This window comes from Nothobranchius furzeri, chromosome 15, assembly GCF_043380555.1.
Source record: "Nothobranchius furzeri strain GRZ-AD chromosome 15, NfurGRZ-RIMD1, whole genome shotgun sequence".
In the NCBI taxonomy this organism is placed as follows: Eukaryota; Metazoa; Chordata; class Actinopteri; order Cyprinodontiformes; family Nothobranchiidae; genus Nothobranchius; species Nothobranchius furzeri.
Genome location: NC_091755.1, coordinates 48,226,428 through 48,253,654, shown reverse-complemented (window position 1 = coordinate 48,253,654; position 27,227 = coordinate 48,226,428). Strand labels below are relative to the sequence as shown.

The following is a 27,227-nucleotide window of genomic DNA, read 5'->3' as shown; positions in this document are numbered from 1 at the left end:
ATCCACCTCAGGTGGATGGATATTATTTGAATGAAGATCACCCTTTTTCCTTTGCATTACATACAACTCACCAATAATAATATCTAGAACAAGCTGACCATTAAACTAATATTAGGGTTTGTCCTGCTAAGATGTTACAGTCTGGGCTCCGTCTCCTTGATGAAAGTAACTCATTAGGATCCATCATATCAGTAATAAAGGTAAATGAGCGTTAAAGGGGCAACGTGTAGGAATTCTTCAGAGAAACGATCACATAACTAGGGATGAGCGAGTACACCACTATCTGTATCTGTAGCTGTACTCGGAGTGGGCGTGGCCTAACCCGGAAGTGGGTGTAGTTTAACTGGAAGTGGGTGTCGTTTAACCGGAAGTGGGTGTAGTTTAACCAGAAGTGGGTGTGGTTTAACCGGAAGTGGGTGTGGTTTACATCAATACATTATTTGAAGTCTGATCAGAAGTTGTTATGTGTATTGTTTATTTGAAAACTATTAACAGAGCAGCCTCAGAGTTGAGATTAAATGTTTTTGATCACAGTAGTAAAGGAACTATTACAGAATAAGTTTTTCAATAAAATCAGAACATTAATATTTAAGTGCATGAATTAAGAGAGAGAGAGAAGAAAATATCTTTTCTACAGCGCCTCTCATGATAAAAATCATGAGGCGCTTCACAAAAACAAAACATGTAAAATAGAAAAAAGAATTTGGAAAATGATTAAAATATATTTTAAATGAGCAAAAAATAGACAATTGTGATTTAAAAATGTAAAGAAAGAGAGAGAGTGAATAGGAAAGAGGGAGTGGATCCTGAGGAAGAGGAGAGAGAGAGAGAGAGAGAGAGAGAGGGAAAAAAAACCCGACCGGAGCGGAGGCATTGACTGACGCAGCACGAGCCGTTTTCAGCTCTGTCTTGTCAAATGCACCACGTACGTTATGAAAAAAGTAACTTTAAATAACTTTAAAGTCACTTTAAAAAGATGCAAACTGAAGAAAACATAGGGAGTACTGAAGAAACGTGAACAGTGAAGCAAGCACAGAGAGGTCCGTTACTGTCTGTGTGTGTGTGCGTGGATGGACCGGATGCAGACTGAGCTGTGAGCTCCGGCTGCAGAGTTTTGTGTGTAGGGAGGGGCGGGCGCTCTATTTGACTGGCCAATCACAGAGCGTGAAGACAGTCAGTTACCCAATGAGGATTTTCCTTCAGCACGATTACGGATATTTACGAGTTTTACTCGTTTCATGCTCGTATTCGTCAAAAATGCTTTATCCGTACCGGATACTCGTCTGAAACGAGTATCCGGCTCATCCCTACACATAACTGTGTAATGTGTCAACCATGTTGGAAGGAAGGTTGTATTGAAACTGATTTCATTGTCAGACGGCTGGGGGGTTGTCAGTTTTTCTCCTTTCAAAAAACAAAAGAGGGAGACATCACTCTAGTCAGTGAGACCACGAGGCTGCCGAGTCGTCGCCAAAATCACTCTGCAGCGCTGGCATTTGTTCGACACCGGCAGGCAAAAAGCTTCATTTGTTGAAATATCCTGCAGGGAACAGGAGCGACCCAGAAGTCATTTCCTGTACCTCTAAGAAGCCACGGCATCTTTTTACTTTAATATCGGGTGAAGAAGACTAGAGGCTAACGTTGAGCTAACAATGTTAACGGTGAGTTAGAAGCAAATGGTCGACTCTAAAATGTTCTGCAGCTACTTTTTGAGTAACCAACAACTGGATAAGACAGTGAAATTAATGAGTCAATGGCGGCGCTTTACTTCCTTTAATGAGTCGATCAGAACAACCACACTTCCTGTAATATCACAGGCATACTATCGTTGTAAGTTTAGTAAGCACTGCCTGCTGTAAAACACCCAAGAGTGCTAACTCCAGATATAACAATGTGTTTATCTACTTATCAACTTACTGCGTATGACTCATCTCAGCTTTTCATCCAGAATCGTGCGGCACTGATCTGTAACTGGCAACAGCCATGAAACGCCCAGAACAGGTGATAAAATGAGCTGCAGGAACCACATTTGACCACAAGATGCCCTCGTTATTTTGTTTTTACATATTGCACCTTTAGGCACTGAAACATTTCCTGAAACTGCAGCTTTTGGCCTTGAAATGCTCTCTGAAATCTTCTATGTTGGTGAAAATCTGCTTTTACGTGGAGGTGACTGCATGAACGCAGTGACAGAGAAACTGTTTGCCTCAAACATGCTTAATTTTTACAGTTAAAAGCCTAAATGCTGTATGAATATTTCATTACCAGCACTGTGTGTCAGAAAAGTTAGGAGAAGGATGATGAGATCTGGAGTTATAGTGGCTTAGAAACGTTAAACACCAACACAAAAGCCCACGCTGAAGATAAACAATAGGAGAGTAAAAGATATGCCGTGTTGAGGTGAGAAGACAGCTGGATGGCTACTTGATGCCTGCCACCATGTGGATCCACCAGTTGGCCTGTACAGTCCAGCCAAGCTGCTCACACGCCGAGATTTGTTGGAGAAAATGCTCCTTGGCCTCCGCCTCGTTCTGTTCCTCCTGGAGAGCCTCCCGCAGGTAGCGCATGTCCTCGGCAGCACTCAGCTCGGGGATTCCGGTCAGCAGCATGAGGGAGAAGAGAGTGACCAGCAGGCGAGAGTGGGAGCGCAGCAGGAGGTACGCTTCAGAGCAAGTATCCTAAAAACAGTAGAAGAAGAAATAGGGTGTGTTGCAGCATCAGTTCTGTCAGCGCCCTTTGGGGCAACTGTGGCTACGCTGCCAATAATATCAGGCTCTCTTACCCTGAATCGTTGAAAGTTGAGGCTGTTTCGACCTTTAACCCTGCCCATCACATACAGGAAGTCAGGTGTGAGGACAAATGGTGCTCGCTCCCTGTTCACACCTAGAAAGCTCTTTCTGTTCCCCAGGATGTGCCCGAAGTCGATGTGAAACAAATTTCCTGTGTGGAAGACAACAAAAGCATGCCTAAGCCTCATGTCCGCATTTTGCCTCTTTAGTTTTTAGTACAGTTTCTATTTGCCATTTTGTGAGATTGAACGTTAAATAAAACAGTTTATTTTATGCTGGATTGAAGGAGGATCTGTGTTGCATACCCTGGTCCGTGATCATGATGTTGTCATTGTGTCGGTCTCCTATTCCCAGAACGTAGGTGGCCACGCAGTAGCCCGCACAGGACTTCACAAACCTCTCCACAGTCTTATAGTGCTGCAGCCAAACAACAACAGAAAAGCTCCATAACGCGTGTCAACAATAACAACAATTATTCAGACCTCTTGAGTAAAATAATACATCGCTGTGATAGAAAATACACTCAAAATACCACAAATAAGGGAATTTTCGCATTCCATCAGCCTCAAAGCAGCACGCCATTAGCAGAACATCACAATAAAGTAAAAAATAATTTTGTAACGTGATGAAGGAGCTATTCCTCCAAGGTTATTTACCTTCTCTCCACAGATGCCTCTGACACAGTACTAAGTGCATGAGACTGCCTCAAGGTCATGCATTTGTTTCTAAATCTCTTTCCAGCAAGAGAAGAATGAAGATAAAGGACTCTTTCCTTTTAATAAATCAAAGAACTCTATTTTTAATTAAGCTAATCAAACAAAGTGTTAGTCAATAATATAATGTTGACAGATCTGTGAAATAACAATGTTATGATTAATATGCTTTAATAAGTAATATGACTTTAATCTAGCTACACTAGACACGCTGACTACACATAATGTAAACGCACGACACATTGCTGTTGCTGATCCAATCAGAACCTTCCTTTCTGAAGCGTGGCATAGTCTCTGTGGTGTTTATAAATCTGCCAACTTTGATAATCAAAACATCCAGATTAATAAAACCAGTCCCCACGCCATCTTAGTTCAGTTCTCAAGATCTCACTGGAGTTCACCGCATGCTAAGAGAAGTATCGGACCGGCCACCCGGACTTCCTTTTAAAGCAAAGAACCAACAAGCTGGATAAAATCTGTTGCACTTTACCAACAAGCAATGGTTCCTTTCAGAATAAAAGCTGAACTCACTGACCCTCTGGCTCCATCTGACGCCATGAACCACCTGTCGCTTTTTACCTGGAGACAATCCAAAGACTAGTCTGTCGTACTGCTGACGCTGTTTCACCGGCTCCGGTACCAAAAGGGGGGGTCCGAGGACCTGGCATTCTGGATCTGTACCAAGGTCTCAACAAGGGTATGTGTGGAGCGACAACATGACGTCTCATGTGTTTATGAAACTCCGATCAAACTCTGATCATAGCTAGAAGCAAAACATCACAACATCATTCAGACTTGCTTCTCCGGATATGAGAGTTCTGATTACATCACTCACACACACCATCCATCTCACGTCTCATTCACACCAGATCCATCCATCACTTAGAGTAGAGTTAGTCTTGTTTAAATTTGTTTAAATTGTTTAGAAATAAATCATCTTAAACGTTTTAAAGGACTCTCTCTTCTCTTGTCTCTCAGTTAATACAAAGTGTTGCATAATTCCTGCAATAAAAAGTTCCAATCTTCTGGTTAAATAACCCAGTGGTCCGTAAGATTGATTTCATATTTACTTTGGAATCTTATGTCTTACGGGTCCTTAATTAAATGTAAATTAACTTCTTTTAAAATTTCCAGTAGTCAAATATGAGCACATGGGTGGGTTTGTGTCACATTTGGAGACTTTGATTATGCAAAACAATTGATTTGTTTAATACAATAAATGCGTTAAAGCCAAAAAAGTAATCATGTTAATATACTGACTGTTTAATGACACAACTGCTTGCCATTTAACAACTTCTGATGGTTTAAAGGAAGCATGTGACCTTTTTATTAAGCTACAATAGTTTTATGGTCGATACAAAACATGTTCATGAGGTTTTTATGCTCAGAATCCATCTCACTTAAAGCGCTCTCTGCAGTTTCATTCCTGACATTTTCAGCACCTTCCAGAATGAGCCGCTTCAGGGCGCTGTTGATTTAAAGCAACCCTAAGGAGGTTTTAACACTTTAAGCTATTAATTCCAATGTGGGTTTAGTGATTCTTGAGGTAGAAACTTCACATCTTCACATCTGACAGCACTCTGAAGCTCTCTGCTGACCAGAAACCGCAGTTCAGTCAATTCAGTTTACTTATAAAGCGCTGATTCACAGCAAGAGTCGTATCAAGGCGCTTTACAAAGTAAACACTCCAGTTGACCCTAACTAACAGTACATTATTTCTGTTGGTTTGGTACCTACTTGAAACTTAACAAGAGCTCTCTGCCTGCTTTGTGGCTGTTAGCTGTTTACTCTGCTAGCAGTTAGTTTTGTTGGTTTACCGACCATCGACCAAAAGCACAAGAAGATGAAGATTTTTATTTGTTGGCTTTATGGCGAAGCGTGGAAGTAAACACAAGAGAATAATGACTTTGGAGGCAAAACAAGCTAACACCAGAATGAACATCAACGCGGGGGAACGTATTTAGTGTCGCTTTAAGAAAACAAACTGGCCACACCCACCCAGGCTGCTATGAGCTGAGAAGCTCTGATATCTATATGGGACTCGGAGAAAAGTTTCTGCTCCTCCAGCTTCTATGCTAATTTCTCTGTTTGTGACATCACAAACTGGGACTTTTAAAAACTGCTCATTTTAGGTACATAGTATTTCTTAAAGTAACGCACAGATAGAAAACAGATGGATGCATTTTTTTCAAGTTTGGAGAGTTTTTAACGCCAGTAGAGATCCACATTTCAGCGCAAAGAATGAAAAAGTGAGTTCAGTGTGTCCCTCTTTAATTATTCATGTTTCAAGCTTCTTTTTGACTTTCTGATGTAAAATCATCTTCATAGTTTCCAATGTTCTAACAAAATCATTCCCTTACAGTCTTTCATTTCAGTCACAATACTCATAGATTATGCCCTCTGAGAATAAACTAAACTAAAATAAACTAAAATATAATTAAATTAAATTAATTAAATTAAATTAAATTAAATTTTATTAAAATTAAATTAAATTAAATGACATAAAATAAAATAAAATAAATTAAAACTAAATAAAACTCAATAAAACTAAACTAAGTACAATAAAATAAATAAATTTAAATTTAATTTAATTAAAACTAAGCTAAATAAAATATAATAAAATTAAATTAATTCTTCGTCTTCGTCTTCCTCCGCTTATCCGGGTCCGGGTCGCGGGGGCAGCATCCCAACTCGGAAGCTCCAGACCGTCCTCTCCCCGGCCACCTCCACCAGCTCCTCCGGCAGGACCCCAAGGCGTTCCCGGACCAGATTGGAGATGTAACCTCTCCAACGTGTCCTGGGTCGACCCGGGGGCCTTCTGCCGGCAGGACATGCCCGAAACACCTCCCCGGGGAGGCGTCCAGGAGGCATCCTGACCAGATGCCCAAACCACCTCAACTGGCTCCTTTCGATCCGGAGGAGCAGCGGTTCTACTCCGAGTCCCTCCCGAATGTCCGAGCTCCTCACCCTATCTCTAAGGCTGAGCCCGGCCACCCTACGGAGGAAACTCATTTCGGCCGCTTGTATCCGCGATCTCGTTCTTTCGGTCATTACCCAAAGCTCATGACCATAGGTGAGGATTGGGACGTAGATCGACCGGTAAATCGAGAGCCTGGCTTTCTGGCTCAGCTCCCTCTTCCCCACGACAGATCGGCTCAGCGTCCGCATCACTGCAGACGCCGAACCAATCCGCCTGTCGATCTCCCGATCCCTCCTACCCTCACTCGTGAACAAGATCCCGAGATACTTAAACTCCTCCACTTGAGGTAGGACCTCTCCCCCGACCCGGGGGACCCACCACCCGCAGGAGGAACATGAAGGGTCCGGTGCAATGCGAATCGGGTGGCAGACCAAGGCGGGAGCCTTGGCGGTCCAATCCCCGGACAAGAAACTAAATTAATTTAAATTTAATTAAATACAATTAAATTAAATTACATTAAATTAAATAGATGTCACAGAACCTCCAACTAATCAGAGCAGACTAGACTTTATGATAACTCAAAATTAAAACTTTTGCACATGCCAGGGTTAATGGAGGCAACACCTTTTTGTTAGATTAGGTAGAAGACACTTTTATCAAAATTTGCTCCACCACAGGGAAACAGCTCTAATTATAATACCCTTTAATTCCTGCCAATGTAATGCCTGGTATGACTGTGCTTGATTCTCCTATCAAATGTGCATTTATGTGTCTTTACTCACTATTTCCTGGAGTGGACACTTGGACTTGAGCCACTCAAAGAGAGCATCATTTCTAAAGGCTGCTGTTGTTCCTCCATGGCTTTTCTGGACGGCAGCTATGGTTGCAGCGTTCCTCACAATTTCAATCATGCCTTTTCAGAGAAACAGAATGAAAGGGAGCAGTCTGGGTCAGTTTTAACAAATCTCTTCAATCATCAAGACCTTGGCAGTGGAAATTAGTCCTGAAAGTTCCTCTTCTGTAAAACTCCAACAAATCTTTCACAATGCTGGCTCTTAAGCGTATTTATTTCCATTTATTTCAGCTTTCAGACTGAGACTGTTGCTGTACTTTGGCGCAGCAACATCAGGACCAGTTAAAACCTTTCAAACATCAACAACAGGAACAGGAACAACATCAAGGTCGGTTCTGCTTCAGCTTCTGATTCATGTTTACAAAGCAAAACGCCCGCAGCAAACAGAAAGGATCGTGCTGGTACCTATGTTCTGTCCTGTGGAGATGCAGCCGTATGGAATCAGATTTAAATCCAGAGATTTTTCCTGCCAGATGGAGTTCATCACCGCCAGTGTCTAAAGAAAACAGCACAACTTTCCTTTATTTAAACATTAGTAAAGTAGAAGATGAAGGTCGGAATGATCGGAGTGACCTGAATGACCAGCATGTCCTGTCTGAGGTCGTCCCCCTCCTTGAAGATGATTCCGACGGGCGCGGAGGAGGTGGGCGACGGCATTGGAGAAAACTCCAGCCACAGAGGCTTCTTCTTGGAGGCCATCACTTTGCATTTGTCCAGCTGCCTCAGGAGGATTTAAAAAACACTTTAGAGTCCCTCAACCCAGATCCCCTGCAGGTTTTAATCTCACTGCTTCATTAGGATTCTGGTTGCAGAGAAAGTGGTGGAGGAAACAGACGGGAAGACTAGAACGTCTGTCTGTTTTCTTTCTTTTTAACACCAGGAACTTCTTACAGGGTCGATTGCGTTGTTATAGGAGAGAAACTGGAGAAATACCAGTGTTATAATTAAAGATATTAAAGTTATCTTAAAGAATTGACCTCTTTCTGCTGCATGAGGCCACAAATGTTGTTTTAAATTGGGTGCTAAGTTGCTCACCAGACAGAAAAAAGGGAATATTTTGTTATTCAACACAAAGTCGCCCAAGTCTCCCTTCAAGCACAAAGGGATGCTTGAAGCAGGACCTACCAGGATGGTTCCTACTCTAACGCGAGGGTCAAAGGGCAGCAGGAACTCGTTAGGCAGATTGCTGTTTCTTAAGAGCTCCTGTAGCTTGTGAGGAGCTGAAACAAGAAAACATAGGACATCGATAAATAAATGGCTTCAATGCGGGAGACCTCGATTATAAACCCTTAATAGTCCACAACAAGAAAACCAATGAATATTTATTATTATTAGTAGTAGTAGTAGGCCTTATGATCATTGATCATAAGGCCTGTTGGAAATCACACATCACTTATGTGAGGGGAAAGTTAGCATGGGGCGTTGGTGTCTTAGTAAAACATTTTCTGGATAGGAAGACATTATATATGTTATATTGTGCTTTACTATTACCATACATGAGTTATTGTGTAGAGGTTTGGGAAAACACATATAAAAGTAATATTCAGACTATAATCATAATGCAGAAAAGGGCTATTAGACTAATAAATCAGGAGGGGTATAGGACTCACACAAACGCACTCTTTATTAAGCTTTAAAATTCCAGGACCTGGTCAAGTTTTAAACAGCGCAAATAATATATAAGGCAAGGAAAGGGATGATCCCTATTGAAATAAGTAAATGGTTCTTAGAAAGAGAAGGGAGGTATAATTTTAGAGGGAAGTGGAATTTAAAAGTACAAAGAGTACGAGCAACATTGAAATGGATGTCTATTTCAATAGCGGGCGTTAAATTCTGGAATGAGTTAACAGAAGAAATAAAGGTCAGTAGTGATATAAACCAGTTTAAAATAAAACTCAAAAAAGAAATGTTAAATAAGTATAAGAATGAAGAAAATGCAATTAACCCAGGACGGCATGCAAACTGATGTTTAATCTCTTCTACAAATTAGCAAATATAAATATAGTTCTAGTTGAACATGAGAATTATTGTATTTTATTTTTTTTGAAGGCACTGTAAATGTTTTGCTGTTCAAATTGAGATGATGAGGATGTAAACCTGAGGGGGTGGGGCTAAATAAGTATACACTTCTCCCTACTCCTTTTCAAACAACTGCATGGAATGATTTTATGAAATGTTGGTGAATGTATACGTTTGAAATAAAATGAACTGAACTGAAATTGTTATTATTATTATTATTATTATTAATGGTGTTTGTTGTTGCAGCCCCATCAGGTTTTATTGTTAATTGGACTTTTACGGCGTGTTAATACAAATACATAACACACACAGTTTAAACATGAAAGCTTTACTGTTTGAACGCATTAATGATGTGGCTCGTTGTGACTTATAACACAGAGACATTCTGATTAGGCATGAGAAATAAATATAAGATCCCTATGTGTAAATATGTTGCTCCTGACATGAAGACGATATTTGAACAACAAAATCAGCACAACTTCATGTCTGAAATGTAAACAATAAACATCTGGATCTATTTTCTGGTAAGTTCTGCACGTTTCTATAACGAAGAACTACAGATTTGTTCCAGAATGTCAAGAAGCACCTTGTGAGAATTAAACATTTTTTCAAAGCTTCCTGTTATTATAATTAATTCAATTGTCAGGAACAAGATGGAACATTTTTTAATTTGCATACGATCAGCGCCTGTTTTTGTTTGATTGATTATAAATGTGTTTTTAAACTGAATAAGTGGATTTGTGCACAAACACGTTGGCTGGCTAAGAAAACAACTTTCATCATCTGTTAGATGTACAGAAGAGACTTACTCAACAGGAGTTGTGCCTTTCTTCTGAATTATAACTGGTTGGAAGTGCCCAAGAAGTTTCTTCATTCTTATTCTGACTGGAAAAAGTCACGAAACTTTCACAAAATACATTTGGATCAAACATAAGAGCTAAACTAAATTTCCCTTTTTATAAAGCCTCCATATGATGAAGAAATTCTAACCAGAAAAACATTGTCTAATCCTGTTTTAACCACCGTTTTACGGGCTTCTTGTCACGGTCTGCCTTAATCATCCTTAAAGGAGACCGGGCATTCTTCAGTTTTGTGTCACAGGTGGGCGTGTCAGTGAGCTCCAGCTGATCCTGATCTCGCTAATCAGAGGGCCAGGGGATTTAAGGAGCGGAGTGACACAACTCCAGCGCCGGTCGATACTCTCACCAAGGTTAACTTCCAGCCTGGTCTAGATTCCTGTATTCCTGTAAAATTCTCCCATAAGATCCTGTTGTTCTTGTCTCCAGTTACCTCACCTTGAATCACCCACCTATGCCTGGAGTTGTACTCGAGGTCACGTCGTTCAGGATCCTCTGGCCTCCGCTCACCTCTGCCCGCCTGTCTTCCAACCTACATCTTGGACACCTACTACCGTCTCCAGCTCATCTCCACCTCATCCGTCGGTTCAGCCGCCTCTTCACCACTAGACCTGACCCAGTTCACCATCACCGAACCCTGGTCTCTGACCGTAAGAATTACTTCCCCCAAAAGCAATATCATTTCTCTTGGTTCTCTGGTTCTGCCATACTCTCACGTTTGTTATCTCTCGCTGTAGATACCAGTTCCTTCCTGTTCCTGTTTTGGAGCAGCGCCTTTAGTTCTCCCTTTTCATCTTTTAAATAAATATTTTATTTTTTTACTTTTATCTGGGGGCTGCACAGTGGTTAGTGCTGTTGCCTTGTAGCAAGGAGGTCCTGGGTTCGTTTCCCAGCCTGGGATCTTTCTGCATGGAGTTTGCATGTTCTCCCTGTGCATGCGTGGGTTCTCTCCGGGTACTCCGGCTTCCTCCCACAGTCCAAAAACATGACTGTTAGGTTGATTGGTCTGTCTAAATTGTCCTTAGGTGTGTGTGTGTGTGTGCATGACTGTTTGTCCTGTGTGTCTGTGTTGCCCTGCGATCGACTGGCTCTCTGTCCAGGGTGTACCCCGCCTGATTGCCCGTTGACTGCTGGAGATAGGCACCAGCCCCCACCCCCCCGCGACCCTACGTGGACAAAGCGGGTTCAGAAGATGGATGGATGGACTTTTGTTATCTGCGTGTGGTTCTTCATGTCCTGGGTGAAACTGGTTACCCACAACTTGACACTACTTGACATTTCAAACCAAATAAAAATGTCCTTCAGCTGTTTAAAAATTCCCATTCTGTAGCTGAGTAATGTAATAACCTCCATTAACGTCTAAAACTCTTTCTGCTGCACTGAAAGAGCTCCCTTTGATGAGGCCTCTTGAGCAAAATGACTTCCCGTTCGTGATTCTTTTCATCCGTCTGAAAAGCTGTCAGCGATTTAATTCTCCTCTGTCCAAACCCGTGTCATTAGATCTGTAACTGGGCTGTTTTTTTTAACACTGACTCCAGATAACTAGCTTTGTTTTTGAGCATTTGTGCTCATTGTGATCATTCATGCTCTCATTCAGGAAATAAAACTTCTGTTATCAAAAACAAACTCTAAAGGATGCAAACTACTGCACGCTTTACGCCTTTTTTCCTTTGAAACTTCATTTTTCTTAAAATGGAAACACAAACATTAACCAGAAAATAAAACTCAGGCTGGAGTTTGAAGGACATTCAGAATGAGCAGAGCTGGAACGCTCTGCTCAGTACGGATAATTTAATAGGTGCACTGTAAAAAAAGAGAGCCTCAAAAAGTTGTTTCAATTTATTTTTCTCTATTTCACCTAAGTCTCCCTGTTAAGTTTTAATTGTTAAACTCAATTTTGTGCGTTTTGATATTGGAAACTTAAAATTGCTTGTTATTTCAACAAATGATTATGTTTTTCTCATTCTCGTGCGCTCAGTCAACTTAAAACTGCAATTTATAGATTAAAAAATGACCCCGCCCACTGTGAAAGCTGCAGTGGGTGAGGTGCATTGTGGGTAGTCATGTTCTTAGTTATTTTGTTCTAATTTGAGATGTTTATGCACATTTATTGTGGGCGGTTGTGTTGTTCTTAGTTTTGCTTTGTTTAGTGTTCCAAAGGTGGAGTTATTTGTTGTCATGTTGGCACCGAAAGTGCGGAGGACAGTCATAGGAATAAGAACGTTGTGCCATTTCACTCCGCTGCAAAAAATTAAGTTGTAGATCTCGCTAAATGCTCAGGACTCAGCTCCCTGTGTTGTGTATGAGGCGTGAGTTAGCCGGGGTTTTTCAGTGTTGTTGTTAGCTTCCTGTTGGCCTGTATTGGCATGACAGCTGACGTTTTGATAACACAAGTTCAAACACTTAATCCATTTGTTCAGTTAACAAAAACTTTTAATTTGAATGGACAACCATACGTGTCTAACTCAAATTTATCAGTTAACATAATGTTGAATAGTGTGTATGTTTAACAAGACAAAAATGATTTTTCCACTTTGTAATCTAATAAGATTTGTTGTTTCGACTCACAATATAATATTCTAACAAAGCATAGTTGTTGGTGATGATATTTGTACAACTTGACATATAGAGTTGAAAGAAAGTGTTAGTTTAAGTTGATATGACTCAAGTTTTTAAGTTATTTTGGCCTACAATTTATTACAGCACTGTAAAATGAAAAAGTTGATCCATCTTGAAAAATTGCTTCAATTGGTAACAAGCAATTTAATTAAGTTTATCCAACTTAAATTATTAGTACAATTTTAATAATTTCGGTTGGATAAACTTAATTAAATTGCTTGTTACTAATTGAAGCAATTCAATTAGGTTGATTAAACTATTCTCTTTTTTCAGTGAGTTTGTGCTCCAGCTTCACCACTAACAAGAAACTTCCAGGATCTGTTAAAAGATTGTTAAAATAAAGAATTAATCGACTAAAATACAGACTGCTTTCATTTTCCTGCTAAGTTTTACATCATTTAGTCCTCTGATTATTTTACCCTATGAACGTCTCTCACCTGTGGAAGGGAGGTCCGTTTTATCGGGATAAAGCCTCTTAGTGATTACAGCCACCTCCTGCAGAGCCTCCACAGCCTGGACCTGACGGGTGAAGTCATCGATCATGGCCTGACCACATCCCAGCAGGTACGCCTCCAGAATGACCGCCATGCGCTGGCGAAAGTATGGGCACCCCGCCACCTCGCTGCGGACATACCAAAAGAAGAAGTGGCCGATTCTCTTGCTCTGCGGGGAAGCACGAGCCATAATTTAGATTATAAAAGCAAACACGCAGAATCTACTGTAAGTATGTTTGTTTCACCCCAGAATAACGGACTCACCCGGAGAGTTCGTTGGATTAGGTATCGAGCCAGAAAACTGTCGTGATAAGGTTCCACTTTCAGGGTCTGTAAAAGTAACAAAGGTTTTATGACTCTCAACAAGACGACTTACAAAAACACAAGAGAACATGCCGCCATGATGGCGCTGATGAGCTTCTACAGCGCGAGATGTCAGACCTCACAGGAAAACAAGTGAATCTAATGCATTAGCACTGTTGATACACTTCATGAGAAGAAGGCTTTTCTTTCATTATTCTGAAGAGCATCCTCACGGGTGAGCTGTCACCACCTTTAGATGCAGATCTCAGTGAAACAACATCAGAATCTTCTTCATCCACGGTGACTTTTGCTCACATGGACACTACCTACCTGCACCAGCTGCAGCAGATACTTCAGCACATCATCGTTGGACAGACTCTCCAGCTTCTGAACAGCTAGTCTTCTGACCATCTCGTCTGTAAAATCCATACTTAGCAGCTCCAGGGCCACAGTTACATCCAGTTCACCGGGATCCCAGTTTCCCAGAAGCCAGTGGACGTCCTCCACCACTCGACGGTCCATCCAGTTAATACTGCGCAAGAACTGGGGCAAGTTGGAGGCGTACTGGATGCTCTCCTCTCTGAACCTTTTGAGACAAGCCCTCTTTTTGCTGAGGACTGAAGATGTGGATCTGAGAGCTACCGTGTCTGTGTCTGATCCTTGAGATTCCTCCTGCTGATGAGCAGAATCTGTGCTGGAGGTCACTGGGGTGGAGGTGGACGGTGCATACATAGGGGGAGTGGATTTGTCTTGGAATAGGCTGGAGGTGGAACTGGAGGCGCCATCATTCTGGCTGAGGGTGTTTGGCAGAACCACGGGGAAGCTGTAGCGGTCTAAGAGGAAGCTGATGGCCATGGACTCAGACCTGTCAGGGTTTGTAGCAGAGGACAACTTGTCTGCTTGGTAGGTGATGGCCTCATCGTCCTGATCCGGATAGGGCCACATATGCAGGGTGTAGGGACCCTGACTGAGGACAGACCTGCAACAGTAAATCATGAGTAATGCTGAAGCTATTCTTAAACTTTCGTTAAGACCTTTAAGGAGAATATTACAAATCTAAATAAGTTGCTTGTGAATACAAGAAGCTAAAAAGGATTTAAACAGAAGAAAGCAGAAAACCAGGTTAGGTGGAAGAAGTTTCTCCAATAAAATCTACTTTATAGAATAAGCAGCATCTGAACATTTATGCTCCACAGTCAGAAACGGGATTTTCTTAATCTAAGGTGAGGCTAGGGCCGGGCGTTGTGGTTATGATGCCAATAGAAGAGGTCGGTAACCGGTTCATTTTAAATTCACGGCAGAAAAAAGACGGCAGCGGTATTGTAGATGCTATGAAAGACCTCCACAGAGACGGAGGGACCATGCTGAGTGCCTCGCTCACTTTTTCAACTCCGCCTACTGGTTACTCGCATATTGCAGCTTAAAAATGCCCCACGTCAATTTCGAGGGACGCGCAGTAACGATGATTCAAATCAACGCAAGTTACGTGAGGCAGCCATTTAAAGGGCAGGTATATTCCCAGCCTTAGCTGCAGCAGGCTAAGCTACACTAGCATTAGCTGTTAGCAGCGCGTCTGACTGCTGCTGAGCGTTGTAGCTCTTCTTTTATCACAGGTCTGTCACCCATTCTCATATGTCTGTCTAGGAAAAGTTATTTTAAAGATGAATCGCTATCCTTTCGTCGCCCAGCCGCAGGCTCAGGGGGCCAGGGGTCTGCAACCTGCTGCACCGGAGCCACGAGGGGCTCTTTAGATCTTCCACATGACTCTGTGTAACTCTGACTGAAAACACCAACGGTAAAACATTTAGGTTTAACCCTCCCAGTGTCCTAATGGGTGTGACCCATCGACATATAAATATTGGACAATGGGTTTCCATAGGCTCCAATAACACGTTTTTGAAGAAAAATGGGAGGTGGCCACCACCGCCATTTTGACCGTGTCACAGGTTCCGTCAAGCCCAGACAATTCCACAAAAGGGAAGAGAGGTGGAGCTGAGGGTGGGGCTGTAAGGCTGGGATCGACTGACGACACCCGGTCGAACTAGCTACAAGCCAACCTGAAGCTAATCCAACGCTAACGCGGATGTGGGATTTAAGCTAACGGAGGTAGATACCTAGCTACAACCGGAGTTAACTGTGCACAACACCAGAGCTTCTGAGTCAGAGATACGCTGGGCTGACCGCCAAGTAAAACCGGGTGGAACACAGAGGTCTCCGAGACCTCCACAAGCCGCAGCTGCACAGCAGACAAGCGCCGCTGCGATCTGAGATGCGCAGAGCTGCCGCTGGGGAGAACCTGGTGGAAAGGTTTCCATCCCAGAGCTCCACAAGCCGACAGCCAGCTCAGCAGTCAGAAGCCACGATCAGACAGAGATGCGCCGAGCTGCGGGGAGGGGAGAACGGGTGGAAAACAACGGTCTCCCGAGAGCTCCACAAGCCGATAGTCGGAACCCAGCTCCACCAACATGTTATATTTCAACCCATTTTCTAAAGTGCAGCATTATGTTAAATGCACTGGGTTTTACCCTATTACATTTAAATTTCATGGTGAAACAGTACATGTTAAAATCTAAGCTCAGCTCGGCAGTGACCTAAAATACATAAATATAATTTTACTTACAGAAAAAAATGAAGTGGAGACTCCTTGGACGCTCTATTGGTGCAATTATTGCCACAGCAAGTCATTTTGTCCAACAATTGCACAAAAAATATCCAAACAAGAATACACAAACAACACAACTAACGGTCTAAGTTGAGAGACTGAAACTGACGAAACAGTTTTCAGGCGAGGCCAAGGCTCAGGCTGAGGCCTTTCCACGGAGCTAGCTCTGTGGTAACGTGGGTCTGATGCTCATTAATTATACCGAATTTTAGGCTTTTAATACACTTAAACAGAAGAGTGAGAAAAAGATTCACCCCCCTCAGAGTTGTCATGAGTGTAAACTAGATCATTTAAACAGAAAACATGTTTTGGAACCAGGTTGTAAACATGTTTATTTCTGCTGTGAAATTGGTATTTTTAACATGAGAGTCAATGAGGATTTGCTCGCTTCTGACACCAGCCCCTAGTGGATGAGGGTGGAACTGCAATTTATTTCACTTCCACATTGGACTCAATTTCTGTCCTGCATTGTGGGGGTTTGGTGTGACCCCATGAGCAAAGTGGGCCATTGAGCAGGGCTGATGGTTTATCCCTTGAGGTCCACGTGGCAGGGGTGAGGAGTGAGCACCACCTCACCCCTGCCACGTGGACCTCAAGGGATAAACCATCAACCCTGCTCAATGGCCCACCTTCCTCGCGGGGTCACCCATTAGGACAGTGGGAGGGTTAAGCAGCTTTTAAATGTTCTTGAATTATCTGTGTAGAATTTCTACAACAGATTTTCACATTTTCTGCAAAAATCAACATCACATAGAGAAATATCCGGCTAGATTTGGCTAAAGTTTGACTTCTTTTGTCTTAATATGAAAACTATGGCACGGTACGCTAGAAAAATGCTCCTGTTCTGAGAGGTCCACTTAAAATACTGATGCTAACCCTTTAAAGAGGGCAGTAGCTGGGCATGGGACTGGATGTGGCGGGTTTCTGATGAAGGTACTAATCCTGATGTTTAGGGGTTAACACTTGTGAATAAATCAGCCCATCCCAGGGGAATCAGGCCCAATTGTGAATTTATTGTAAATGAAAAATGTACAAAAATGATACTGCACTGAAATAAACATATTTTTTCTATGTGGGTTTATAAACAACATTAGGACAACGTTTCACCTTCTTAGAAAAAACGACTGAATGAAACACTCACATGTTTCCTGGAGCATTTAGTAACAAGAATGCTAAAATCTTCCCAGATGGAGGGCTAATTAGCATAAATAGGATTTAATTGACTGAACATAGCAGAGCCGTAGCATCGCCATGGCAATTTGAGTCTTGTAATTCGTGCAACACATTAATAAAGCGAGCACATCTCGCAGGAGAAAGGAGAACATTTAAAAAGAAAAGAGAAAATCAAATGAACTGAACTTCCATAACTGAATATTATGATCATTTTTTCCAGGAAGCTAAAATCAAGCTCTGAATGTGTTTGTGAATGAAACCTCTGAGTCAGAGATGACTAACTCTGACCCTGCAGGGCCACCGTCCTGTGGTGTCAATCATCGGGTGATTAGCAAGCTTCTGCAGAGCTTGCTGACCTGCTGAACAGCTGATTGAACCATTGGAGCAGGATAGGGGCCCTCGAGAATCAGGGTTGGACACCACTGTGAAGCTCAGCTCACCTGTGATCAATGAGAAGAAGGTTGACAAAGTAGAGCACCTTTCCTTTTCCTTTCTGAGCCTCTGCTGGCCTGCTGGCCGAGAGCGTTGGTGGCTTTGAGTCTCTGATGGTAGAAGCCTTCGAGTCTCGGTTGGTTGCTGGCTTTGTGTCCTTGGTTGTTGGGGACACGTCACCAGCGCTTGCATTAATGGTGAAACCCAGCTTGACTCCACGTGGCAGGTCCCTGAGGAGAACATCAAAGTCCAACCATTCGTTCCACAGCACCTCATCTGCAAAAAGCTTGGGGACGGAGGACACTGTGGAGAGGACCTTGCTGCCGTAGAGTATGGATGCTTCCACGTAGATCGACTGAGGATGTTTATTTGGCAGCTTTGGGATGTCGAAGCCAAGCAGCTTGACTCTGAGCCACCTGTTGCAGTCCCACAAGGATATCATGAAGATGTCATCCAAGTCCTTCCCCTTGAAGCTAAGATCATCATGGGAACTGAACTGACCGCTGAACCCATCGACAAGCGGCCAGTCAACAAACTTGACGGTTTCAGCCACCAGGTGTGAGACAGGAAGCACAGAAAGGTGGAGGTCTTGGTTGGTTTCCAGACAATGTCGAACCCAGAGGAACTCCATTAGGGCGCAGTCGCCGGAAAAAAACTCCTCCCTTCCTGTGACTTTCAGCACCAGATCCTCAGAAGCATCATACTCCACCCCATTGTCCGCCGTAACTCTTCTAAAAACCTTAAGCAGAACTTTGGGTGTGGCATCAAAGTCCACCTGGACGCTGAAGCTGATTCTCTTCAGGTAGTGGAGGGTGATGGAAAACTTCCTTTCCAGCCAGTCCTCCAGCTCATTTGGGACGGGGGCGGACGTCACCCAGGGCTCCGTGGTGTACGACGTGTCATCTCGGGTCTTCAGCTCTTGTCGTCGCGGAGATGCCAGTTTTCTGCGGGTGAACGTTAGTTCACCGAGTCTGTCTGACGCCTCTCTCTCCAGGTCGTGTCCAATCAGGTAGGTCAGCCACTGCTGCTGCCTGATCTTTTCCTCTGGATCAGTTGCCACCTGTGGTTTCACAACTATGTTTGCTGTCAGACACTGAGAATCCTCACGAGACCATGGAACATCTAAGGTCCTGACAATCTGACAGTTGTCGTAGGCCTCATACCAGTCCTCCCCCCTGGCATACAGCAGGGAGTATTTCTCTGGATCCAGTATTGCTAATGGGTCTAGATGGGAGTTCTGTTGTTGTGCCTGAAGGCAAACAGACAAATGTTTGAATATTTAGATTAAAGAGAAGCCAACAGTTCTGCAATTAGCCTGATTTTGTTTCCTCGTGAAAGCACTGAGCTACCTGATGGGAAGTTACTTCTTCAGCTGAGTTTTTCTCTGCAGCAGGTCGTATTTTATAACTATTGAGTAAAATTAGGTATGAGTACAAACAGCTCAAAGAGATGTTTTGAAGTGTAAATAATCAGCATGTTCATCCTTCTAGATTGTTCCATACCATACCATACCATAGTTTATTTATATAGCACGTTTAAAACGCAGCATGGGAGCTGCCCTAAGTGCTGCAGAGGCTAAAACAAAACGTGGCCATTCTAAGAAACTAAAACAGATGATAAAAACACCGATCAAAAGCAGATAAAACATGATGAATACTAAGAACACAATAAAACAATAAAACGAGTCACTGTCTAAAAGCCACATCGTAGAAGTGGGTCTTTAAACGAGATTTAAAAATCACCAATGATGGAGCCTGCCGAACTACGATGGGTAGAGAGTTCCACAGGTTTGGGGCAGCATGCACAAATGCTCGTTCACCCCGCAATTTGTATCGCATCCGGGGCGTGCACAGCAGCAGGAGGTCAGCTGACCTCAACATGCGCATGGGCACATAGGGAGTGAGCAGGTCAGAGAGATAGGGAGGTGCCAGGTTGTTGAGTGCTTTAAATACAAAGTTCATAAACTTAAACTGTACTCTGAAAATGAAAGGGAGCCAGTGAAGATGTACCAGGACAGGGTTAATATGGCTACATCAGTGTGTAGTCGTCAAGAACCTGGCAGCAGCGTTCTGGGCGACCTGCAGCCGATTCAGGGCAGAGACCGGAGCACCAACTAGGAGGGCGTTTGCATAGTCCAGGCGAGAGGTAATGAAAGCATGGATGACTGACTCCAAATGCCTCCGTTTCAAGATTTGTCTGAGGCGAGTCAGGCGGCGAAGCTGATAAAAGCAAGACCTCACTATGGAGTTTATCTGTGGGGCCATTGTGAGTTCAGCATCCAGCTTTACCCCGAGACTTGTCACACACTGTTTGGGGTTGAGGGTTAAAAGGTCACAAATAGGGTGAGAGCCATGGTGGTTACGGGGGTCAAAAACAATAAACTCAGTCTTCCTTTCATTTAACTTTAAGAAGTTGGATGCCAGCCAGCCCTTCACGTCATCTAAACATGCAGCCAATTGCGAGCCCGCATTCTTCTCATCCATTTCTACATATAGTTGACAGTCTAAAAGCCTAATAGTTTATTTCCAAACTAACATTAACTTCAACTGGTCCAGAAGTCAGCAGCCCGTATCATCACCAGAACCCCTTCCTTTCACCACATCACCCCAGTTCTCCAGCAGCTTCACTGGCTTCCAGTTCAATTCAGGTCCTCAAGATTCTCCTCCACTCCTTCAAAGCCATCCACAACCTCTCTCCTCCACATACTTCAGACGTTATAAGTATTACCACCCCCTCCCGTTCCCTCAGACCGTCTTCCTCCCTCCATCTTGCTGTTAATTCTGCCTGTCTCACTACCACGGGGAGCAGAGCTTTCAGCCGCTCTGCTCCCCGTCTCTGGAACTCACTCCCCCCAGACATCAGAAATATTGACAGTTTCACCCTCTTCAAATCCAGACTCAAGACACACCTGTTCAAATCTGCCTACGACTTCTGATTTTATTTGAATTGTTTTATTTATGTTCTTTTCTTCATTGTGTTTTATGTATTTTTCCTATCAAGTGCCTTTGGGTGTCCTGAAAGGCACTTTTAAATAAAATGTATTATTATTATTATTATTAACAGTCTGAATGAAGCCTAGTCCAACGTGCATTGCTGCCATCTCCAATCTCCATCTCTCATCAGCAGAAATTCTTTTTATTTCTCATGAATTCTCTGTAAACGAGCTGCACAGCAGCAAGCACTTCTATAAATGTCAGAAGAGGTTAGTTATGAATGCAGGTGGGCATTAACAGGAGGCAGAGCAGCAGGCAAAAGAGCTGCTTAATGTGAATAATGGTGGGGAGATGAGGATCTGACAAAGTCAAGCACAAACAGATGGTTTAAATGCATGAGGGTAATCGGGGATCAGATAGGGCAGGTGAGTTCAATAAACAATGAGGGGAGACAGGACAGGAGAAGGAGCACATCCTGACTAAGGCCTAGTCCACACGTAGCCGGGTTTTTTTTAAACGAATATCCGCCCCTCCAAAAACTTGCATCCACACCACCTCGTTTAAAAAACTCTGTCCACACGTACCCGGATAAATACGTTGTTAAGGACATGCCAGACCTGTAGGCGGCAGTACTTCCCCCGTTCTTAACCTCGTCCTTCGTCTGTGGTCTTCCGCAAGGAGCAGAAATTCCGCTTGCGAAAACAAACAAGCAAAAAGCGTTTGGACAATTGATAAAGCGAGCGCAGCTCTGAGGGCATCCATGCTGTCGGCTAGTGTAAACACAGGTCGCACACGTGATGTCAGCATTTTTTTGTCGCGGAAAGTGACGTTGCGGACCTTAAAACTCCAGTTTTGTCTGTCCACACGCAGACACCCAAAACGGAGAAAACGCAGATCTTCACTTTGGCCGGAGTTTTTAAAAAGATCCGTTTTCGTGTGAAAAAACTCCGTTTTCATGTGGATGACAGGCCAAAACGTAGAAAAATATCTACGTTTTGGCAGATCCCTGCCTACGTGTGGACAGGGCCTAAATATCTGCAGAAATAACTAATGCATCTGAAAAAGCTTGTATGCATAATAATATTTCGTTTTAAAAGGACATTTGTATGATTTTCTGTACTTTTTTGAAAATATTTTAGTGTTAAAATGTCTTTCGGTTGTTTGTTTTTTTCCCTTGCACTCATGCCTCTGTGTATGAAATGAGATTTAAATAAAGCTGCTTTAGCTTTGGTGGTGGAGTTATTGGTTTCTCTCTTTGTGTTTCCTGGTCGTTGTTGCCTCAGCTCCCCTGATTAGCTCTGCCTCTGCCACCCTCAGCTGTCACCTGTAATCACTCACCTGCATGCCCTCAGTAATCAAGTCTCCCACTTTCTGTTTCTCACTTTGTTCTCTGATCCTCTGTTAGCTGTTTTTGTTGATGCTCCTGTTTGATTTATTCTTGCACCTTAAGTTTGTTTTTGGTTAATTCTCCTTTTTTTACCTTTTTCTGTCGCTGCTGATTTCGTGTTTGCCATCTTGGGTCTTGGTTCAGCTGCACATCACAGTCGGTCCATTACATCCTTACTGATGAGTTAAAAGCAGCGTGTCTGATTTGGCCCAAGCTGAACACTGTGTGAATTTTTTTTTGGACACTTTTACATCCATGTTTATTTTGCATCAATTCTAATTGTAACTTGTAAAGAAAATGCCTTATCTGGCCCAAAATGGTAAACAATTTAGCAGCTTTTAAAGCTTAATACTGATTATAAGTTTAAGGTTTTGCAGTTTCCAAAAGAAATGAAAATGATCCCCGATCACGTTACTAGACTCCAGACAGCGGAAAACAGGACGGAAGTCCCCCACCACAGCGTCATTCATGAGGCTTTGTTGTCTCACAGAGCACTGTAAAAAACTGAGCTTCTTCCGGTCATTGAAAGCCACATTTTACATCATGCAGCCGCTCTCGTCCTCCAAATGGATCACGGTATGCTGAACTTTGACAGAGCTAAACTTTTACTGGTATTAAAGGGACTTTACGGACTTTTGAATTTTTATGCTCACGATTGCCCCCTCAGGCCAAAAGCGTAATGGCAGCTTCAATAGTAGGCTTGTGCATGAGGCATGCATGCTGTACGTGCACACTCCTTAACGAAAATAACAGCTGAGACAGTCCCTTGTGTGTGTGTGTGGGGGGGGGACAGAGGACAGGAGAATGCGCAGCTAATTAATAAAATAATTTGGTTCTGTACCTTTCTCTTCAGCACAGCCGACAAAGGTTTATGATGGGTCAGTCCTCCTGCATGCTCAGATCATTCCCTTCCCTTGCTTGAAAAATTGTTCCAAAATGAAAGTTGAACCCACATCTTTTTTATCTGTGAATTCAATGCTGTTCGGCGAGTCTCAAATAAAAATTTGGGCATCTTACTGTAAAAAAATATACCATTAATGTAAAAAAGAAACTCTAAATAAACTATGTTTACACCCAGAATCAAACCCAGGTCTTTGGCACAAAAGTTCCACGTCTTACCAGGTGAGCTAAAGCACCAGTAACATATTTTGTATCTGTAACATTTATATCCTTGATGACAGCTGAAACAACGATCAAAGAACGGTTCGGAGCGAAAATGGCTATTTTGTTGCTAATTTGCAGGAAATATCTAGAAGAAAGTTCTACAGAAAGTAGCTAAGGGTCCTCAGAAATGTAGCTAGCTTTGTCACTAGGCGTTAGAAACAGCGACAAAGTGGCACTGCCTCTCTCTCTGCTGCTAAAGCTACGGATAGCAAATGCTACGGGCTATGCCTGAGCGTGAACGCACATGAAGCAGCCTGCTCGACCCGAGCATCTCTCTTTTTCTGTGATTTTACAGAAAAACAGGCAATCACAGTAAAAATGCCAGGGCTCATTCTACAGGACCAGGGCATTGCAGGAGAATGTATGAAGAAGACATTTATTATTTCTATACATGTTTTGGCTGTCAGACTTCCATAATGTCCCTTTAATGTTACTGGGGACGCTTTTTGGCGCTGAACAGTGACATCACTCACTGCCGAGGCAGTCACGACATGCTGATGTCAGTGCAAAGTCCTGAAAGGGCTGATTTTGCATGGAGACATGGGCCATCACACGTCTCATGTTATGTTATATTTAGCGCACAACACTTTTATTCATGCACACGTCTTTTTGTCTTACGCCACATTTTGTGGCTATTTTGTTGACTCCATTTACACTGAAGGGATTCTCACATGAGGAGGTCCAGCATCGCCACCCTGCTTAGACCTTTCGGCCTCCTTCACCTGTACAGATAATTTTCTGGATGCACCCCTGCGTTGCAGAGCTTTAGCATGGATTCAGATGTAAGAAAGGTCCCGCTTGGGGTTCACGTACCTTCATACAGATGCGTAGCCGCAGCTGGTAGATGCTGCACTGAGCAGGGAGGGTGACTGTCACCGACTTGTGATTTCCACTGAAGTTTTCAGGTCCGCCTGTCTGCAGGGAACCCGTCGCAGGCTGAAGCTCGCAGATAAACACCAGGTTGTTCTCAAAGTGACTGTGAGTCGCTGTTCCTGACAGACTGTTTGCAGAATTTAAGCTAATTTTCCGCTTCGGTACGACTTCTAAATCCATCGGTGTTTCTTTAAAAACCTGAACAGAAGTCAGATATGCAGGAATGGATCAAAAAGGATGAACTAGAGCGTTAGGAAAGCATGTGCTTTTTAAAAAGGAGAGAATCGTAAAAGCATTGGTGTTGAGTCCATGTGAGCGTCCACTGTTCTGACTGCCTGAGATCGTCTCTTTCTTTTTTGTGACTCCTGAAACTTCCTCATTCTTCCTCATACACATAAACACAAACGCATCATTTACAGACACTGTTACAGCTGACTTCCTCCTTCTCTTTGTGCTCTCAGATAAAATCCTGCAGCAACGATTTTACGGCTGATGCTGTAAGGGGGCACAGAGATTACTGGACTTGTTATGGAAAGAAGAGGGAAGCGAGAACTTCAGTATTTCTGCTGAAACTGGTTGGAACTAAATGAAGCTCTACATCTTACTACAGCACAACAAACCTGTTTGAGCGGTTTGGCTTCCTTTTCTGTGAAGGAACGTTGGAACGTGGTTGCGCTGCAATTCTTCTGCCGAAATGTTTTTATAACAGTCTCGAGTTTTTAAAGAGAAAAATCAAAGCCATAACTGAAAATCCTGCAATACCACATTCCTAAAGACGCAGCTATTCCTGTTGATATGGCAGAGTTGAATGCAAGAAGCAGTAAAAGTTTATTTATATAGCGCCAAAACACAGCAAGAGTCGTCTCAAGGCACTGCACAAAGTAAACAATCCCACTGAACCTACTAGTGCTCTGAGTTCAGTTCATTATGACGATTTGTTAAAAGTTTCTTATATAAGGTGTAATGATAAGGTTATGTTGTAAATACTCCTAGACGGTAGGGGGAGCCAGTGGGGACGGAGATGACCCGCGGTCTTGGACAGTAATGGCGAAGCTTGGTTGTTGCATGTGAGCCTGAGTTCGATAAAGTACCTTCTCTTCAAGTAATGGTGTCATTATTGAGAACCCACAACAAGATAAGAAACGAGACATGGTGTCAGAAGTTGATCTTGAAGAAAGGTGACGGACAACTATATAGCTGTACCGACGGATCAGCGTGGCAGTGAACGTGGTGTAGCTAACTCGCCGAGGGGGAAGAAGGAAAAAAGAGACCTAGCGACGTGAGCATGGAAGGCTTACACCCACCACCGATTCTTCAGTTGACTGGAATTGTGGCTGAAAATCGGAGAAGATTTAAGCAACGTTTCACGTTGTACCTGTCAGCAATTGGACTCGACGAGGCAAGTGATGAAAAGCAAGCGTCAGTGTTTTTGCATGTAGTGGGTGATGAGGCGCTGGAAGTTTATAATAACTTCACGTTTCCTGATGGTGACGGAATGAAGCTGGATGAAATAATGGAGAAGTTTGAGGCTTACTGCATACCTAAGAGAAATGTGACGTTTGAGAGGCACAGATTCTTCATATGTGTACAGAAGACAGGGGAGACAATAGATCAGCACGTCACAGAGCTGCAGGACAGGAGTAAAACATGTGAGTTTGGAGGACTGACAGACTCTTTGATAAAAGACAGATGTGTGTGTGGGACCCCAAACAACGGGTTGAGAGAGAGGCTACTGAGAGGAAAATCTTGACCTGGAAAAAGCATTAACACTGTGCAGAGCAGCTGAAACAGTGAGGGCACAAGCCAAAGAACTGCTGAGTGACAGCTGCAGAGTGGATGCTGCAAAAAAGAACACACACAGGGTCAAAAAAGAGAGTGCTGCTGCTGAAGTGAAACTGCAATTGAAATCGCCAGCGAACAGGGACAGAAAGGAAAAGACTTGTGGTCGCTGCGGGATGCAACATCCTCCTAAAAAAATGTCCGGCATATGGGAAAAGATGCAATATTTGTAACAAAAAAAAACATTATGCTAGGTGCTGCAAAGTTCCAACCCAAAAACAAAGTTCAGTTCATACTGTGGATGAAGACGACACAGAGGAACTCTACGTAGCTGCAGTGACAGACAATAAAACAGGAGGAAAGGACTGGATAATGACTCTCAAAGTAAATGACACACTCATGAAAGTCAAGCTGGATACTGGAGCTCAAGTGAATGTCATATCTGAAGCAGAGTTCAAGAGAATCAGACCTAGACCCAAAATGCATGCTACGTCGGTGAAAGTGAGTGGATATTCAGGCTCAGAAATACCTGTAAAAGTAAAATGCATGGTTAAAGTGACACACAAGGAAGAGGAGCACACGCTAACGTTCACTGTGGTGCCAAAGAATGTGCAGCCCATACTAGGGTTACATGCCTGTGAGAGTCTGAAACTAGTGAAAAGAGTGCTCGTCGTGGAAACTGATGATGACATGGACTATAATGAGTTGATGAAGGAATGTGGTGACCTGTTTCAGGGACTTGGTTGCCTTGCTGGAGAACACACAATCAGAGTTGATGAAAGGGTTAAACCAGTCATTCATCCGTGCCGCAAAGTACCATTTGCTCTACAAAAGCCACTAAAAGCCGAGTTGGACAGGATGGAAAACCTGGGAGTGATTGAAAATGTTGATGAACCAACGGAGTGGGTGAGTTCTCTTGTTATTGTGGAGAAAAAGACGGGAAAGCTCAGGGTTTGCGTGGATCCTAGAGACCTGAATAGAGCAATAAGGAGAGAACATTTCAAACTGCCTACAAGAGTAGAGATCATGTCACAGTTTGCAAAAGCGAAGTACTTTAGCAAGCTAGACGCTTCATCAGGATTTTGGCAACTGAAGCTGGACGAAGCAAGTTCGAAACTGTGCACGTTCAACAGCCCATTTGGCAGGTACAGATTCAGGCGACTGCCGTTTGGCCTTGCCTCAGCACCGGAAGTGTATCACAAGACAATACACATGATCTATGAACACCTGGAAGGAGTCGACACGTCAATGGATGAC

At 43.1% G+C, this 27,227-nt stretch overlaps 1 protein-coding gene across 1 annotated transcript; it reads right to left on the bottom strand.

Moving 5' to 3' along the window:
- Nucleotides 1–458: 458 nt before the first annotated feature.
- si:rp71-17i16.5 (phosphatidylinositol 4,5-bisphosphate 3-kinase catalytic subunit gamma isoform) lies at nt 459–25,164 on the bottom strand. The gene is made up of 12 exons (XM_015968735.3): nt 24,132–25,164; nt 17,843–19,083; nt 13,898–14,546; nt 13,529–13,594; nt 13,208–13,433; nt 8,401–8,495; nt 7,849–7,992; nt 7,681–7,771; nt 7,205–7,335; nt 3,095–3,206; nt 2,783–2,940; nt 459–2,678 (listed from the first exon to the last, which is right to left on the bottom strand). Exons 1-12 carry the CDS (start codon nt 24,369–24,371, stop codon nt 2,421–2,423), a joined length of 3,411 nt encoding a protein of 1,136 aa, XP_015824221.3. The 5' UTR covers nt 24,372–25,164; the 3' UTR covers nt 459–2,420.
- Between the last annotated feature and the right edge of the window lie 2,063 nt (nt 25,165–27,227).